General features: G+C 36.2%; 1 protein-coding gene across 1 annotated transcript in view; it reads right to left on the minus strand.

Moving 5' to 3' along the window:
- LOC311175520 (protein SIX6OS1) overlaps positions 1-17,542 on the minus strand; it is a gene marked incomplete at its 3' end in the record, with an annotated part of 43,914 nt that extends 26,372 nt beyond the window's left edge. Inside the window, exons 1-10 of the mRNA XM_084240421.1 lie at positions 17,479-17,542; positions 17,333-17,389; positions 16,119-16,245; positions 11,521-11,610; positions 7,056-7,243; positions 6,926-6,968; positions 5,036-5,156; positions 3,965-4,062; positions 1,760-1,890; positions 989-1,065 (exon numbers count right to left, since the gene is read on the minus strand). Of these exons, the coding sequence (XP_084096547.1) occupies positions 989-1,065; positions 1,760-1,890; positions 3,965-4,062; positions 5,036-5,156; positions 6,926-6,968; positions 7,056-7,243; positions 11,521-11,610; positions 16,119-16,245; positions 17,333-17,389; positions 17,479-17,527 (981 nt within the window). The 5' untranslated portion in view covers positions 17,528-17,542. The remainder of the gene's footprint in view (positions 1-988; positions 1,066-1,759; positions 1,891-3,964; positions 4,063-5,035; positions 5,157-6,925; positions 6,969-7,055; positions 7,244-11,520; positions 11,611-16,118; positions 16,246-17,332; positions 17,390-17,478) is intronic.
- Between the last annotated feature and the right edge of the window lie 1,319 nt (positions 17,543-18,861).

The following is an 18,861-nucleotide window of genomic DNA, read 5'->3' on the forward strand; positions in this document are numbered from 1 at the left end:
TTGTCCCCAGACATATACCTTCTGCAAAAGTATTCTCCTGGGCCTCCCCGGTGGCGCAGTGATTGAGCGCTGGGTTGCGAAGCTGCCCGCGGCCTCTGCAGCACCGGTTTGATCCCCGGCTGCTCCCTGGCCACCGGAGGAGGGTCCCACATGGTGCGCAGACCTCTCCTGCCGCCCGCTGCTCCCCTCAGCAGTGTACTTCGGTCCTTCTGCCTGCTCTGCTCCCTGCTCTGGCTCTGGTGAATTCTCTCACCCTCCCACGCTTCTGACTGTACCCAGTGCTTGTATAAATAAATAAAAAACAAATAAATAAATAAATCTTTAAAAAAAAAAGTATTCTCCTGTGCAAGTAGTGGGCTACAATTTCCCTCTTCAAAACCAATCTTCTCTTTCAGAAATGTCTCACAGTTTTGGGTCCACCAGGTGCATGGCCTGGTATTTTTAAATACATTTTCAAATATTTTTAGCAGTGAGGTTACAGTATACTCAAGCTGCCATATTGAAACTCTTAGGAATTTTAGACCCTGAGGTTGTACTGATGGCTGATTTAACATGTTTATAACACACACACACAAACATAACCTTATATCCAAATGTAGTACATTCATTATTTCATTTAAAGCAAGTAAGAATTTAAGGGCCTCCCCGGTGGCGCAGCGGTTGAGCGCTTGGTTGCAAAGCTGCCCGCAGCCTCTAAAGCACTGGTTCAATCCCCGGCTGCTCCCGGCCACTGGAGAAGGGTCCCATCCCACATGGCGCGCAGACCTCTCCTGCCGCCCGCTGCTCCCCTCAGCAGTGTACTTCGCTCCTTCTGCCTGCTCTGCTCCCCGCTCTGGCTCTGGTGAATTCTCTCACCCTCTTGCGCTTCTGACTGTACCCAGTGCTTATATGTATGCATCAATCAATCAATAAATAAATCTTTAAAAAAAAATAAAAAATAAAGCAAGTAAGAATTTAATTTGTACTAGTTAAAAAAAAAAATACCAACCTGTGTATCATTTTCTGTTTGTCCAAGCTCAATATTGGCAAGCTTTAACTGCTTCACAAAATGGTCTTCTTTTTTATCTAGGTTATTAAATAATAAAACTTCAAAATCAATTCTGAAGATAGAATAAAATACTATGCCCAAGACTTAACCAAACCTTGTAATTTACAAAAGTCTACATGAATATTTAAATTAGAATATAGAATAAAATTATTAAAAACTCAATTCTTTCACTACATAATAGTTATTACAACAACTATGAATGTAAAATGAAAACCACCTGACAACACTACATCTTTATGAGGAAATAAAGAAAACAGAGTGGTGATATTAACAACTGCTGTGGTAAAGGGGGAATTGGTGGAGGAACAGACAACATAATTAATCTAATACAGTGCAGTTATTAATCTAATCTGCAGATCCGTTGCAAGCAACATGACTCAAACATCTCAGTGATTAAGTCACAAATATCAACACAAATCTGATATTCACCATAATCAACAGGCCAATAAACTTTTCAAATGAAAAATATGCAAGTATTCATTCTCCTCTGACAGCTGTGTAACCAGACAAGACTTTAATATCTCCCTCAAAGAGAAAAAAATGAGGTATACAAGATATATCTTGTTTGCTCTCACAAAAAAATCAAAGTTGTGCTTTCCTGAGTCTATCAGTCTCTACTATAGTATGTTCTTGCTTCTATACCAAATGATAATTAAAATTGCTTCTATATCTTCTATGTATTTGCAAAGAAAGCTGTTTTTGATACTGTACCTAAAACTCTTGGTTCTGAAGAATATGTCTTTATTGTTGTGACTAGTTTTTGAGATTCGTAAGGAAGAAATACTTGGTTATCTTGAGGGGTTTTATTCAACATAAGTACAATTTCATCTTTTTCAAAGATTCTAAAGAGAAAGTTACATCAAATAGTCAAGTAGAAATCAAAATATTTTAAAGATAGAAGAGATATTTGGATAATGAATAGCTCAAACTTACTATTTTTCAAATAATGAAACTGAATTTCAGAGAATTTAATAGATCTGTTCAATATTATTAAATTACTAGTGTCATAGCTAAAATATAATTTAAGTTCAGTGCTTCTTCTCAGCATAGCATGATCATTTTTAAAATTTAATCATTTTTAAAGACCTTCTAAACATATCCAAAACATTTTAAATCAAAACTATCCACAGATAGCATGCTTAATATTTCAGAGTATTTCAAACTTTGTTTACTCAGAAACAAATCCACTAGGATGAATAAAGAAATAATTACAGCAGTATTCCAATCATAACTGGGTCTTCACAATTTTTACTGGAATAATTTCATTGAATTTTCCTAAATTAAATAATTTTGATTACAGTAATCAAAATAACTTAAATGACATCAAAATACATATGAGTGAAAATTTCAAGTTATAGAAGTTCCTTTCAATACAGAAAAAATTTTATAATATTAAAAGGTTGTCAATGAAGTGAAATTCTGTACATTTGCCTATTTTCCTAATTAGTTCTATTATAAAATTAAAGATACATGACCATAGATGTGAGATGTGAGAGTAACGGAACTAAGAAAATAACAGATCCAAGGCCTCCCTGGTGGCCTAGGGGTTAAGTCTCAGCACAATCACCACAATGGCCTGAGTTCGATCCCCAGCCAGGAAGCTAACCCACATATGGTACAGGAGAGCTCTCCTGTCTCTCTTGCTGCTCCCCTTAGCAGTGTACTTCAGTAAATCCACCTGTTCTGCTCCTCACTCTGTTTCTGGTGGACCCTCTCGCCCCCCACACCTCTGGCCTATGCAAAAATAGATAAATAAAATAGAAAGAAAGAAAGAAAGAGAGAGAGAGAGAGAGAAAGAGAGAGAGAGAGAGAGAGAGAGAGAAAGAGAGAAAGAAAGAGAAAGAAAGAGAGAGAGAGAGAGAGAGAGAGAGAGAAAGAGAGGGAAGAGAGGGAAGGGAGGGAAGGGAGGAAGGAAGGAAGGAAGGAAGGAAGGAAGGAAGGAAGGAAGGAAGGAAGGAAGGAAGGAAGGAAGGAAGGAAGGAAAAGTAAAATAACAGATCCAAAGAAATGGAATCAGGGAAGTTAATTTGGAAAAGCAGTGCATTGAAAAATCAGGTAAGCACAATAAAGCCTGAAGAAAGGAATTTAAGAATGAATAATGGGCCTCCCTGGTGGCGCAAGGGGTTAAGACACAACCTATGAAGCTATCTATGAAGCTATATGCAGCTTCTGCAGCACAAGTTTGATCCCCAGCTGGCCACGGAGATATCCACATGTCGCAGCAGACCTCTCCTGACTCGCCCGCTGCTCCCCTCAGCAGTGTATTTCAGTAGATCTGCCTGTTCTGTTACCCGCTATGTCTCTGGTGAATCCTCTCATCCCCACACCTCTGGCCTGGACACCAGTTCTTATATGCATAAGTACATAAATCTTCAAGAATGAATAATGATGTAGGCAGAAGAGAAAACATAGAAACTTTTATCAGAAATAGCAACAGTAACAGGCAAAATGAAAATTTTTTAAATGCCTAAAACACCGATATCTATTTTATCACTATTACGATGAAAGACAAAGAAAACCATTATGTCATAGATTCACTTTCTATGGCAAAGGATAAACTGGTCAAACAGGTGTTTAAAAGGTAAATACAAAAACTTTTCTCTTGTTTCACTTCTATTAGTGATCATCATGGAGAATATGATAAAAAGTACAACTGACAGTCTTCAGAACAGCAGATGTGTTGCTACCACCTTATTTCTCACTATATATTATCTTTGGCCTTACTAAATAACAAACAGATTTGAATATTAGTCACAGATTTTTAAAGATATAAATTTTAAAATAAATGAATAAAAATAATCTGCGTAATAAATTATACAGGTACTATATAAATAATAGTGGCTTGGGATAATACCTAGAATCAATTTTCTTAGACAAATAATATCTAGTCACATAAAATTGAGTTTTAAAATTGACCTATACCTTTCTTTCAAATCCTTTCTCTTCTCTATACTTTTACTTTTTTCTTCTATGGTCTCTGAAAGATTTTTAGTTTTATAAAGTCTTGTAATATGCTAAAAAAAAAAAAAGAAAAAGAAAAATGACAGCAAAATAATTACCTGCAAAGCATAAGAAACACACTTTATCTTAAAAAATGACTGTGACTGTTTTCTGTGTAATCACAAGACATAATTTTGGTAGTATTAGCTATCTTTTAGTGAAAGTTGCTACTAATAGAGTCAAAATTAACAATAAATCATATAGCTTTAACTTTTCCTTATAACTCCATTAGCAAACCTAGATTTCAATGAACTTCTATCTTCTTTTCAAAAAAGGTCAGAAGCAAAGTATATATTAATTCCCTATACTGAGACAAAGTTACCATATTTTTTAAAGAAAATGACTTCTACTTTCTTATTACTAAAACATAACTGTTATTTGGAATCTCATACCTATGAATGATAAAGATACCATCTTTAACACTTTTCAAAAAATTTAGAAAGTTAGCTATTCAATTTTTTCCTCAAAATTTGGGAATGACTTTGATGGGTTCTCATACTTGTCAAGGGAAGCCATATTTCAATAGATGTCACTAAAAATATATTCAAGAAAATATTATACACCATCAATCTTAAAAACTTAGCTAGTTTTAGTCTGGCTCTATAAAGATTTCATACCATGTCAATCATACAGCTGTGAAAATCAAGAGTATCTAAAAAGATTAGAGTCATAAATTTTCAATATTAAGCTCTTTAAAACATTTACTACTGTCTTGCTCTTATTTTTGACAACACTGTTGTAGCTCTTTTAATGCCTTATCTTTATTCTTTACTCACCACCCTCCCACAAAGAAATCTAAACACTCCCCCAAAGCTTAGAGTTCAACACACTCAATACCGAAACACATTTTGGCTTTAAGAATCTGAGCAAATAAATTATTTTAAGCCCTTGTCCATATTTAGGCTTTTTAGAAATAGTTCTGTCAATTAACATACCATTACACTCACACATTAATACTTATACTAAAACATATAACAAAATATATACCTGGTTTAAATAATTAATTTCTATTTCCACTTCATCTACTTCTTTCTTCAATTCAGATGAATGTTTGGAAAAGCTGCTGACCTGCTTAAGAATATCTTGTGTTTTCCCTCTCAAATTAACCCTTTTAGGTTAAGGAACTATGTTATGGAAAAATAATTTACATTTATAATATATGTATTATATAAGAAATATATAATACATAATGATGTATTATACCAGAATAATTTCTCCTCTGTAACATTATTTACATATGTTCCATATAAGCAAATAACAATATCAATAATAGTATCTGAAACAGATAAGAGCAATTAGTTGGCAAAGATAATTTTTTAATCTATGTCAAATATTAAGCTTAAAAAAAATAACGTTTCTTCCAAAATACTGGTAGGATTTTTTTCTTTCAGCTAAATTTTTTCACAGGATGGTGTTTTGCTTTTGCTTTTTAAACGAAGTTCATCATGTCATTTGGCTAGACTAACAAAATCAATTCAGCTTCAAATTTAACATCTTAATTTTCTATTTTTTATTATAAAATTAACATTAAAAATTCACCCAATTTCCCTTTTTATTGCTCTGTAAGGCAATAAAAGCATCAGTGTACCCTGAAGAATTCAGAAAAGAGCTAGATCTTCCATCTATACTTTCTGCTTAAGCAGGATTCATACCCAATTTAAAGTAGAGAATTTCTCAGCTGTTAACAGGCATGATTTGTTATTAGCTAATACAAATTCCTGAGTTATTCTACAATCCACTAGGAGAATTTAGAAATGAATAGAATAGTGATGGTGAACAAGAACTTAAGAAAACATTTCAGTTATTTTCTTAACCATGTAATCTTACATCTCATCCTATCCTACATCCAACTTCCTAAACCCTTGGTATATCTTCTCCAATCTCTGCCCCTTGCCACAGAGAAGTTAAAACACAGATGGAAAGCAAATGAGTAACGAAGAATAGAATAAGCTAAAACCTAAACATGAAGAGAGTAAGCAACAAAGAAGTTAAAAGGATGATTTAGGATGACGCAGAATAAAGCAAGGTAAAGCACAGAGATATACAAGACTCAGCACAAACAGTTAATGTTATGTTTTGATAGGTAAGCATATGAAGAATTATGGAAATTGAAAGATTAAAGTTCCAAGATTATACTAGAGAAGATCCTGACAAACACGAGAGACTCAGAACAATTAAGAATTACTTAAGCATTGAGCAATGCCAATTAATACATGAGTATGCCTCCTCTACTAAACTACAAGCTCCTTGCAAAAAAGTTCTGTACAGATTTTCCCCCATTATCCAAAATAACAATGTTCCTATTTGGCATGATTTGGTAAATTATTTTTGGGTCTGAGAATGCTCAAAAATTTTTCCATAAAAATTAATGGGAATAGCATTTCCACCCCCCCAAAAATAGTAATAATCTACCAAATAGGAATACTCTACTTTCAGACAGAAAGGAAAGCTGTATCTTCTTGAGTATTACCTGGCACAACATAGTTAGCCAATGAATTTCTATATATGAACAAATAATGGACTCATCTCCTTAAATATTCCATCCTACCAAGCAATAATCAGTTGATTTAACTGGACCTCTAAGACAAACATGATTTTTTCACTGGTTTGGTCACTAAGAATTACAACATAAAGTCACATACATATACCACTTGATTCTCATTAAAAATGCTTGCTTCTGATTGAATACTCATATATGAAAACAAATTCCAGATGACCTTTAAAGTAACTTCTAAACTTCTAAAAATTTTAAATTAAATATAGAACAAATTCATGTGACTTTTCCAAAGAAAACATAATAGCAATTAAAATGCAGAAATAATACTTTTCTAACTTTTCTAAAAATACAATTCCAAGTAGAAATACTATTGTGGATACATATGTAATGCCCATTTAGTAAGTGATGGAAAAGGAGCAGGCACTGAAAAAAAAATCATATTTTAGACTGATACATTATTTTCACTACAAAAATACTGTTATTAAAACTATAACAAAAAAATGTGAATACCTAGAAATTCCATAAAAATAGTTTCATTCATTTTTAGTTCTTCAGTACATGCCAACACTCTGCTTTGAATTTCTTCAAGTTCTCTTTTCTTCTCATAATATTCATGTGAAAGGGGTGTTTCAGAGTATTTTAGTTGATATTGCTTCAAAACATCTTTATACTGACATACATAGTCATGGTACATTTTTCTGTTAAAATGAAAATAAATGAAGTTGACATAACAAGTTTATCTAAAAACTCTCTACATATAACTTGTTAAAGTCTACTAAATTATGCATAAGTCAAAACATCTACCATGCTTGCTTCTATCAGTGCTGTCTGCCTCACTTAACTCCAACGTATTTTTAATTATCAACTCTTTCTTACTACCTATTTATTACTTAATCTCTTCAATTTAACTTCCACTCCCACTATTCTAATGAAACTCTATTTCCCAACATCAATAATGACCTAATTTGTCCAACTCAGTGATCTCTTTTTAAGTTCTCATCCTAATAATTGACATACTATACTACAGAACCTGGTTCTTTTGATCAGTCACCTTTGAATCTCTATCCTCATAGAATTCTGAGTCTCTACTCTCTCCAAATTCAAATACCCCTACAACTTTGACTTTTAAATCTACTTCAATTTTCTAAGTGAACATTATCACATGATGTCATGTTCTGAGTGTCAGAACTCTGGGTTCACAATCATTCTTGTATAGTCCACAACTTATTTTATCTTCAAAACTTAAGCACTATTCAGAGAAACTCCTATCAAATTCAGGGGTGTGTGTATGTGTGTGGGTGATCATCTATTTAAGCATGTTGAGTGGGATACATAATTTTTGCAATGAGCATTCTTCCTTCCCATTTGGCCTTGATCAGGGGTTAGTTTTGACTTATGGGTCAAATTTGACTTGCAACCTGTTTTTGTATGGTCCATGAGCTAAGAATGGTTTTTATATTTTTAAATGATTAAAAAATGAAAAGAATACTTCATGACTCATTAAAAGTATAAGAAATTCAAACTACAATGTCCATAATTAAAATTTTATCAGAACCCAATCATTTATGTATTATATAGAGTTGCTCTTGCACCACTATAGCAAATTAAACAGTTAACAGAAACTGTGTAACACCTGAAACCTAAAAAAAGTTTGCCAAACCTGATCTACAACATTAAAAAAGTTCAATTCAGGTTCATTATAAAAACTAGATTCTTTGGCCTCCCTGGTGGCCCAAGGGGTTGAGATGCAGCCTATGAAACTGTCCGCAGCCACAGCAGCATGAGTTTGATCCCCAGCAGGCCAGGGAGCGACCCATGTGGTGCAGTAGACTTCTCCTGACTTGCCCACTGCTCCCCTCAGCAGTGTATTTCAGTCAATCTGTATATTCTGTTCCCCACTCTGTCTCTGGTGAATCCTTTCACCCCCCACATCTCTGGCCTGTACCCCTGTTCTTGAATGCATAAATAAATCTTTTTTTAAAAAAAAAAAAGATTTATTTATTTTTATACAAGAATTGGGGTACAGGTCAGAGGCACGGGAGGGTGAGAGGATTCACCAGAGTGGGGAACAGGACAGGCAGATTGACAAAATACACTACTGAGGGGAGCAGCGGGCGAGACAGGAGAGGTCTGCTGCACCATGGGGATTCTCGCCTGCCAGCCAGGATCAAACCCATGCCGCAGAGGCTGCGAACAGCTCCATAGTGCGCTGCTCAACTGCCTGCGCCACCAGGGAGGCCCAATAAATAAATCTTAAAAAAAAAAAATAGATTTTTGGATCCTGCTTTTACCCAATTATTAAATATCTAGTTTCATGGAAAAATATTCATAGAAAAATTTCCAAATATATATAGTTTTTAATGTTCCTCAAAATTCCCTAAATTTTTAAATCAAGCCATACAATATCTTACAAGATTCTGTAATAAGCTATGACATCAGCAATTAAGATGTTTTGGAGGGCCTCAACGGTGGCGCAAGAGTTGAGCGCTGGGTTGCGAAGCTGCCCGCAGCCTCTGCAGCGCCAGTTCGATCCCCGGCTGCTCCCTGGCCACAGGAGGAGGGTCCCACATGGCGCGCAGACCTCTCCTGCCACCTGCTGCTCCCCTCAGCAGTGTACTTCAGTCCTTCTGCCTGCTCTGCTCCCTGCTCTGGCTCTGGGGAATTCTCTCACCCTCCTGCGCTTCTGACTGTACCCAGTGCATGTATAAACAAAAACAAAACAAAAACATCACTTCCAATAAGAAAGATGCAAGTTAAAACCACAATGAGATACCACCACTTCACAACTGTGAGAATGGCACATATCAAAAAGACCCCCAACAACAAGGATAAGAGGATGCTGAGAAAGGGAAACCCTATTACACTCTTAGAGGGAATGTAAACTAGTGTAACCATTATGGAAAGCCTTTCCATACCTGGAAGTGATGAATCTATCTGGATTCATCTTAAAAAACAAAAAATGGAAATACTGTCTATGATCCAGCAATTCCACTCTTGGGCATTTGTCCAAAGAACACAAAACCATTAATGCAAAATTAATATACTACAATGTTTAAGAGTAGTACTATTTACAATAGCTAGGATATGGAAGCAGCCTAAATGCCCTTCAACAGACAATCAGATTAAGATGTGATATATTCGCACTATGAAATGACATTCAATCATAATGAAAAGATGAAATGTAGCAATTCACAGCAAAATGGACAGTAATTTTTTTAAATTTATTATTATTTTTATATATTTTTTACATCATTTTTTCATTTTTGCACAATGTATGCATTTTCATCTTGGTGATAGTCCCCATACAATTCTCATCACCCCCCTTGTTTTGATCCTACTCTCTCCTCCCCCTGTAGTGTGTCTCTGGTTTATAGCTGCTTGCTGATTTTGATTTTTACTTTATTATAATTAGTCTTTTTCCTGGTCCCTTATTTAGGTTTTCTAAATTCCTGCTATGAGTGAGACCATTTGGTATTTTTCTTTTTCTTTCTGGCTTATTTTGCTGAAAATGATCCCTTCCAGCTCCATCCATGTTGCTGAAAATTGCATGAGTTTATCTTTTTTGATTGATGAGTAATATTCCATTGTGCATATGTACATCTTCTTGATCCAGTCATCTATTTTTGGGCATTTGGGTTGTCTCCAAAGCTTAGCTATTGTAAATAATACTGCTATAAACATAGGGGTGCAGATGCCCTTTTGAATTAATGTTTCTGTGTCCTTTGGGTAAATACCTAGGAGTGGAATTGCTGGATCATATGGAAGCTCCATCTTTAGCAGGTGGAGGAATCTCCACACAGCTTTCCATAGTGGCTGGACCAGTTTGCACTCCCACCAGCAGTGCAGAAGAGTTCCTTTTTCAGTGGAGAGAAATTGAGGGAATTATTTGTAGTAAAACAAGTCAGAATTGCAAAATGAAATAGCAGACATTTAACATATGATTTAACAAAGTAAAATACAAAAATGAGCAGACATTAAAAAAAAATAGTGAGAGCTCTGAGGTTAAGAAGGAAAAGGGAGAAAGGGACAGGGATATAATGGCGGTGGGGTAAAAAGATGAATACAGAAGAAGGTGGGGCTGAAGGAAGATGATGGATAGACAGGATCCTTGAGCTACTGCTTCCTTCAGGGACACTGAAGATAGGCACATGGAATGGAAATGGGGATGTAAGGACTAAGAGGCGAAATAAAAACCATTGGAAAGGGTAGAAGAAATTGATAAACAGTAAGAACTGTCCCAGTTCACCAGGAGGGATACCTGTCTTCCTCCCCCTGAGTTCCCTAAGTCCAGCCTGGGAGAGAGAGCACATACTTCTCAGCCAGGGAAAAAATAGTTTTTAAAAAATCATATATATGTGTGTGCATGCACATGCAAATACACGTATATGAAAATAGATACTGCTCTCATGAAATTATGCTAAAAATATAAACATTTCAAATTTTTTAATTAGGTGAAATTTTAACACTATATAATCTATTCAAAGTCCCTCAACTTATTTTATTATATTTACTAATTACATTTAGTCCCCAAGACCATGTGATTTTACACATAATAAAGTCATACTGGTGTTTCTCCATCAGAATACAACACTTCACTAAGTCAGCATTCTTTAAAACAGAAGTTTGGCATAAAATACTCTAAGTAAATACTCTCATTTTTCATAAGCTAATTCTACAGCTAATTATTTCCCCAGATGTTTGCTTGTAACAATTCAGTCATAAAGTTCATTAATTAAAGCACCATGCCATAGTAAGTGCTACTGTTAAACAGTTTCTAAACAAATCCAGGGTTCAAGAGCTTTATAAAAAAAATAGGTAGATCTCAAATGGTAACCAAAAAATACAAACCACTAGATTTAACAAAAACCCCCCACAATATACAAAATTTCTACATTTTTCATTTAACATTCTTATCAAAGCGTGTCCTATTAAGACTAATTTATAAGACTGATAAGCTTAAAAATATGTACTGTACTTGTCTTTTTCAATAGCTTCTTGAAAAACAGCAAACTGGTCCTGCATATAGTCTTCATGTTTATGAAAAACATCACAGGTTGGCTTCCAGCTATGAGAAAAATTACAATTAGCATCTCAGAATTACAAGCAAAATAAGAGATAATAAAAATTAAAGTAATCATTTAAAGATAGAGGAATCTTTCTCACGCTGGAGAAACAAGCTTACATGAAGAAAAACATTCCCATCTTCCATTACCATTCATCATTCACGCAACTATAAAGATACTCAAACATCAATATCCATTAACTTTTACATTAAACTTGCTTAGGAATCATGACTAGGAAAAGAACAAATATGACATGGCATCTATGCAACATTCCAACACCAGGTGTTCTTGCTTATCATACATCTAAGATACTGTTAAATTCTTTTGGAAAAAGCATTCAAAGAGTTAGCATAAGGGCTAAAGAGCAGCTTCCTTTGCAACTTAAAAAGTCAGGTTGTTTACAACCTCCTCAGAAACTAGGACAAAATGAATTATAAAATCAGATAGTAGAAAAAAATATTCATCTTCTACATTTTTTTAAAAGATTTATTTGTTTGTTTATTTGTTTATTTATACAAGCACAGGGTACAGTCAGAAGTGTGGGAGGGTGAGAGAATTCACCAGAGCAAGAGCGGGGAGCAGAGCAGGCAGAAGGACCAAAGTATACTGCTGAGGGGAGCAGCGGGCGCGACAAGAGAGGTCTGTACACCATGTGGGACCCTCCTCCGGTGGCCGGGAGCAGCCGGGGATTGAACCGGCCCAGCAGAGGCTGCGGGCAGCTTCGCAACCCAGCGCTCAATGGCTGCACCACCGGGGAGGCCCTACATTTTTTGTTTTATTAAATGACAAAAACGTTACCAATGTAAAAAAATTGAAAATGAGGATTATGCCATGAAGGCTTCTAAGTATTAGTCAAATATTTCCTCTTACTCTTTTTACTAGTCTTTTTTATTTTTTCATATTCAAAAAGTATACATTCCCACTTTGGAAACACAGAAAAGTACATTTAAGAAAAACAATTATTACCTATGTAACTACATTGATACTATTATTTTAATAAATCATTTCCTGATATTACTATACATATATATTTGAACATTTCTGAGGTTATATTCATATACAACATCTCCTTTATCACTTACTTTTAAATTGTATACTAGGTATTACTGTAAAGGTTTTAATAAATACATCAAAAACATAATTTAACTATTCCCATACGGTTTACCAATTTTGCTTACTCCAAGTTTCTCTGTGGTAAACAGAACTTATACTTAAATATTTGTCTGAATTTCTAATAACTTTCTTAGAAAATGTTCTCCAAATGGAATTATAGTGTCAAAGGTTACATATATATATATATATATATATATATATATATATATATAGTCTGAATATTTTTAAAAATCCGTAAGAGGGCCTCCCTGGTGGCCTAGGGGTTAAATCCCTGCACTACCACCTCAAAGGACCTTCACCATGGCCTGATTTGATCACTGACCAGGGAGCTAACCCACATGGCGCAGCAGACCTCTCCTGTTTCACCTTCTGCTCCCCTTACGAGTGTATTTCACTAGATCTGCCTGTTCTTCTCCCCACTCTGTCTCCGGTGAATCCTCTCACCCCCCACACTTCTGGTCTACACCCCAGTTCTTACATGCAAAAATAAAATAAAAAATCCATAAGAAATACTTGTTCACTAAAAAGATATTAACTGTAAGCATTCTGATGTATACCTTTATACATATTTTCTAATTATATATAAATATACAGTGCTAAATTGGGTTCATACTGTGAATGTTACTATGAATACTGCTTTGTTTAACTTGTAACACACTATTAAGATCTTTCCATGTCAATAAATATACACTTACATAATTTTATTGGCTGCCTAATATTCATTCATATGAATATACCGAATTACCTAATGTTGAACATTAAAGCTGCTTCCAGTTTTCCTATCATAAAAAAGGTTGGAATAACCACTTTGCTGTAATTCTATCTTTGAGAGACTGCCCAATTATTTCCTTATGAAAAATTCTCATAAACTGTTCAATCAGAAAGTTTTTAAAAATATAGTGACATATTGTACAAAAGATTGTTCCCTATGTATACTCCAATAGCGTGTCAGAGTTCATTTTTTTATTCCTTGACCAACAATGGGTATTATCTTTAACTGTCTGTTAAGTATTATTGCTTTAATTTGGATGTCTCTGATTATCAGTAAGATTAAATATCTATCCACATGTTTATTAGACTTATATTTTTCTTCATGTTCGGATTTACCTGTTTACCTTCTTGCCCTTTTGTCTAGTGGGCCTTTTCTTTTTTTTATATAGTTTTTAATTAACCTGTATTTAACATTTTACTACCTTATCCTTTTACATCATTTTGGCATATACATTTTTAAATATTTTTTAAAGATTTATTTATTTGTTTATACAAGCACTGGGTACAGTCAGAAGTGCGGGAGGGTGAGAGACTTCACCAGAGCCAGAGCGGGGAACAGAACAGTCCCGCTGAGGGGAGCAGTGGGCATGGCAGGAGAGGACTGCGCACCATGTGGGACCCTCGCTGGTGGCCGGGATCGAACCGGCGCTGCAGAGGCTGCGGGCAGCTTCGCAGCCCAGCGTTCAACCGCTGCACCACCAGGGGAGGCCCACATTTTTTAATTTTTATGTAGAACATTTATCCATTGCATCCTAGTGGATGCATCAGGACTCTGATCTACTTTGATGATATACTGAGAAAGACTTCTTAAAAATTACATGATCACCCTTATTTTCTTCTAGTACTTTCATTAATTCATATTTCACATTTAAATTTCTTAATCAGTATGCTGAAATCATGAACAGCAGGAATTTATGTCATTAAAACCAGCAGAGATTATGTTGTATAGAATATGTACATCTTGAATATGACAGGTTCTAAGGGAAAAACATTCAATACCTTTCCAGCACCCAATGGTGCTCTTTGAGGGCAATGACTGGTAAAACCTAATACAATAAAACATAAGTTGAGTCAAAAAGCTCAACAATTTGTAGGATTTTTTTGATCAGATTGTCAAAAAATTTTAACATTGATAATTTCAGTGGTAGCACGGGTGTGAAGAAATAGGAATTCCCATATACTTTGGTGGGAATATAAATTAGCACAATCCTTTTGGAGAGCAGTTTGTCATCTATCAAATGTATAAATATGCATTCTCTGCTCTAGTAAGTTCATTTATATGAATTCATTCTATAACAATATGTTTGTAAATATCCAAGGATATCTCTACATATTGCTTATAATAGGGGAAAACAAGGAATAACCTTCTCTTTAATAGAATGGTTAAATGACTTAGGATACATCCATACAACAATTCTACAGAGCTGTTAAAAAGAATGAAATCTATATATAACCATGACATGTTTCATATCATTTATATTACACACTGCTTATATTTTAAGAAACACGTTAAGGAAGTATGGTATGGTCCCATTTTTTCAAAAAAGGAAAGATACATAAATAAAGGTGTATACAAGTATATGTAATAATGATGTAGAATATTTACTGGAAAAGGTATGAAAGGCTACTCAAATTGTTGAATTATTCTTCATAAAGAAGAGGAGAGGATGGGGTGAGGAGTACATGAAGGGGAAAACATTTTACTCCGTACATTTGTATAACTTAAAAATTTGTATACTAGGTATGTGTTACTTTACAACCAGTATAAAAAAGAAACGTGGGAAAAAAAACATTGAATGACTTACTAAAATTCTGAATAACATTTTAAAACAAGCATAATTCTATATTAGTTAATGTAATGTAAAACTAAACACAGGAAATAAAGACATTTTTGTAAGTATTTATAATATACAATAAAGCTCCATTAGCATCTTTGTGTTCAAAATTTCCTATTTAACTACTAGAATTCAGAACCTGAATTAACACTGAGTACTTTTACTTTGAAAAACTGCTAATTTTAGGGTAGATTCCTATAGTCAAAAAGAAGACCTGGGGCCTCCCTGGTGTCCATGGGGTTAAGATGCAGCACTAAGAAGCTATTCCCAGCCACTGCAGCACAAGTTCAATCCCTGACCAGGGAGGTGACCCACATGGCACAGCAGACCTCTCCTGTCTTACCCGCTGCTCTCCCCCGCAGTGTATTTCAGTCATTTCTGGCCATGCTCTGTCTCTGGTGAATCCTCTCACCCTCTGCACCTCTGACCTGCACCCCAGTTCTTGTATGCATAAGTAAATAAATCTTTCAAAAAGAGAAGATCTTAAAAATTCTAAGATGAAAATTCTTTCTTATTTATCTAATAGGAATTTTATATACTGAGCCTAGATTATCAAAAATCTGTATTTAAACTAACTGGCTCTTTGAATTAGCTCTTATAGCACTTAAATTTTTCTTTTGATCCCTGATAACTTTTTACAGAGGCATTTAATAAGGCAATTTAAGACTTGATTTATCATTTTGTTAATATAAAATATTAATTTAGAGCACCAATATCTTCAATTATAAACTCAGAAACAATAAAACAATATGGTGACAATTATTGAACAATCATTTCTTTCAAATACTCACTTACTACAACTGTCTTTGATCTCCTCACTATGTTTACAGTAATGACCAATTTCCTCATCTGTTGTTTTTATAGTTTCATGTATTTTACTAATAGTTGTTTTGTTTTGTTTAATATCTTCACAGCATTCTAGAAGGAGAAAAATTTTATTTTCTTAAAATACAAATCATAACTTCAGTATAAAAACACAGTAGAAACATGGTATGGGTAGGTTCTCCTACTTAAAAAAGGAGGAGAGCCAGAGAATGGAGAGGAAAGGAGCTTGAAATGGGAAGGAGCCAGTACTAAAAAGCATAAACAAAATCTGCAGAATCAAGCATATTTAATCCTTGTCACAGAAACTAAGGATTTATGTTTGGGGTGAAGAGAAATTAATGTCATCCTTAACATTAAAATGTTAGTTTAAGTGATATCTAAGATCATGGAATCTTATGATGCTATGAGTTCATGTGAACAGTAACACAATACTAACATAAGACTTCTGTTTTTGATAAATGTGAAATGTATAGTCATTAATTCCATGTCACTTAATTACTAAGTACATTTTCAACCCACTTGTTACTAGTAACATAACATAAAAATGATTCTTCACACTCTACTCTTTTTTGTTGCAGAAAAGGTAACTAAATTTTATTTTTTAAGAGCTATTAAGAATGGTTGTATGGGCTTCCCCTGGTGGCGCAGCGGTTGACCACTGGGCTGCACGTTCGTTCCAGGCCACCGGCAAGGGTTCCACAGAAAAAAAAAAGAATGGTTGTATTTTCTTTTGATAGTTTTTATGTAGGATCTTAAAATACATTATGCAATTTGCCTTGCCATTTCACTCACATAATTTTTCAGAATTATTATTCCAGAAAATGTAGCACCCATCAATTCTGGTTTCTGATTTTTAGTGATTTCTAAAAAGATTTCTAAAAATTCACTCAAATATTTTAAAGTACCTGTGCTATTTGAGAAAAGTAACATATCTTCAACTGCACCCAAATAAGGGGCTATTTCAGCTTAAAGCAAAATTCCTCAACATAAAGTAATTTAACTACTGAATACAGAAATTATTCAAAAACTGTAATTAGGGAAAATGCCTCATTATTAGTGACTGGACAGAACCTGCACAAAAGTCACAATGCCAACTCTAAGTTACCCCAAACAAGACAACTGTGTATTTCTTAATATACCAAAAAAGACTAAAATGTATTTGTCATGCAAAACTACTTACTATTAATCCGCTGAATCATATCTTCTTTAGTACTTTTATCTTGCTCATACTGGAAAACTAAAATAAATAATTTTGTGTGACTTCATTTCATGTTAAAATCAAACAATAATACAAATGTTCTCTCTTTATTTTCATTTTATACCTACCAAATTCTAGCAGAAGTCTGTCCAAACTGACAAATAGGCTGTCATTCATCTTGGACACTATGGCTTAAAAAAAAAAAAATTATAAAGAAGAATTTTCGGAGTCTATGCAAAACAGGACAAGCATATACTGAGGAACAAGAACCTTTTAACACAGTATTCCTCACAGAAAAATATGGCTGGCGCCAAGAACTGGAAGGGAGAACCTTCCAGTCTATTGCTGGCCATGGCCGGGTAGGCACTTGGGCACTTGTTGAATGCCGCCGCCGACTGGAAGTTGCTCGTACGTGGTACCGCAGTTTGTCTAAATCTTCTGGAGTCCATGGACTTCCAGATTTTTCAAAAGAAAATAAATTAACAAAATAAACACTATCTCTGAAAGTGTCTTCTCTCTCGTGTGTGTACAACTTACTACGTGTGCCAAGAGCCCTGAGGAAAATTCTTTACCGTCTGCGAGGTAAAACCCACAGGAATAGCGCGATTTTACACTTACCAATTTACCATCAAGAAAGCAAAATGTGGAGGTTTTCAAAGGACGGCCAGGGCGCGGCCCCAGCTACGCCTGAGGCGGGGTTTCTGAGACTCGTCCCCGCCGACAACGGCGCCACCCTCCCCGCGAGCTCACTAGCCTGAGGACCGACGCCCCCGGGCCCCGCGGCGCCTCTCCCGGCGCCCCGCCCGCCCCCAGCTCTCCAACCGTCTCGCGGCGACGCCGGCAGCCTCGGGAGGCACCGCGCCCGACGTCGAGGGTCGCGCCGCGAAGCCTCCAGAACGCGACCTCCCGTCGTACCCCGGGAACAGAGCTGCTACCCTGGGCGAAGCCGCGCCAGGGCCCGTTCTCCCGCCCACCTCAACGGCCCCTCAGGACTCCAACGAACGCCGGGCCCCAGATCCCACTCGGGATCTCGAGCAGGGAGGGCGTCCGGCCGCAGATCCCCGGATCCGCGCAGCCGCACCCCGGCCCGTGGGACCCACAGCGGCAGCGGCAGATCACGCTGAGGAGGCCACGCTCCGGGCGAGGCCCGGATCCACGTGAGACCGAGACCCCCGCGAGACCCGGATCCCGCGAGACCGAGACCCTGCAAGACTGAGACCCCCGCGAGACCCGGCTCCCGCGAGACCGAGACGCCCGCGAGACTGAGACCCCGCGAGACCGGGTTCCCCGCGGGACACGGAGACACCTGCTGAATCGAGACCCCCCGCCAGACTCTGCGTCCCCTCCACTCCCCCCCCCACCGCCCCGCAAGACCAGCACCGCTGCAAGGAGACAGAGAGATGCTTTTTTTAAAGAGTAGGGCACCTGTCAGTGTCTCTCCTGTTGCCTTACAGACAACTAAAAAAAAAAAAAAATTCATTCCTCTTGTAACAAAACATTTTTAAAAATAT

Source organism: Talpa europaea (genome assembly GCF_964194135.1).
Source record: "Talpa europaea genome assembly, chromosome: 8".
Lineage (NCBI taxonomy): Eukaryota > Metazoa > Chordata > Mammalia > Eulipotyphla > Talpidae > Talpa > Talpa europaea.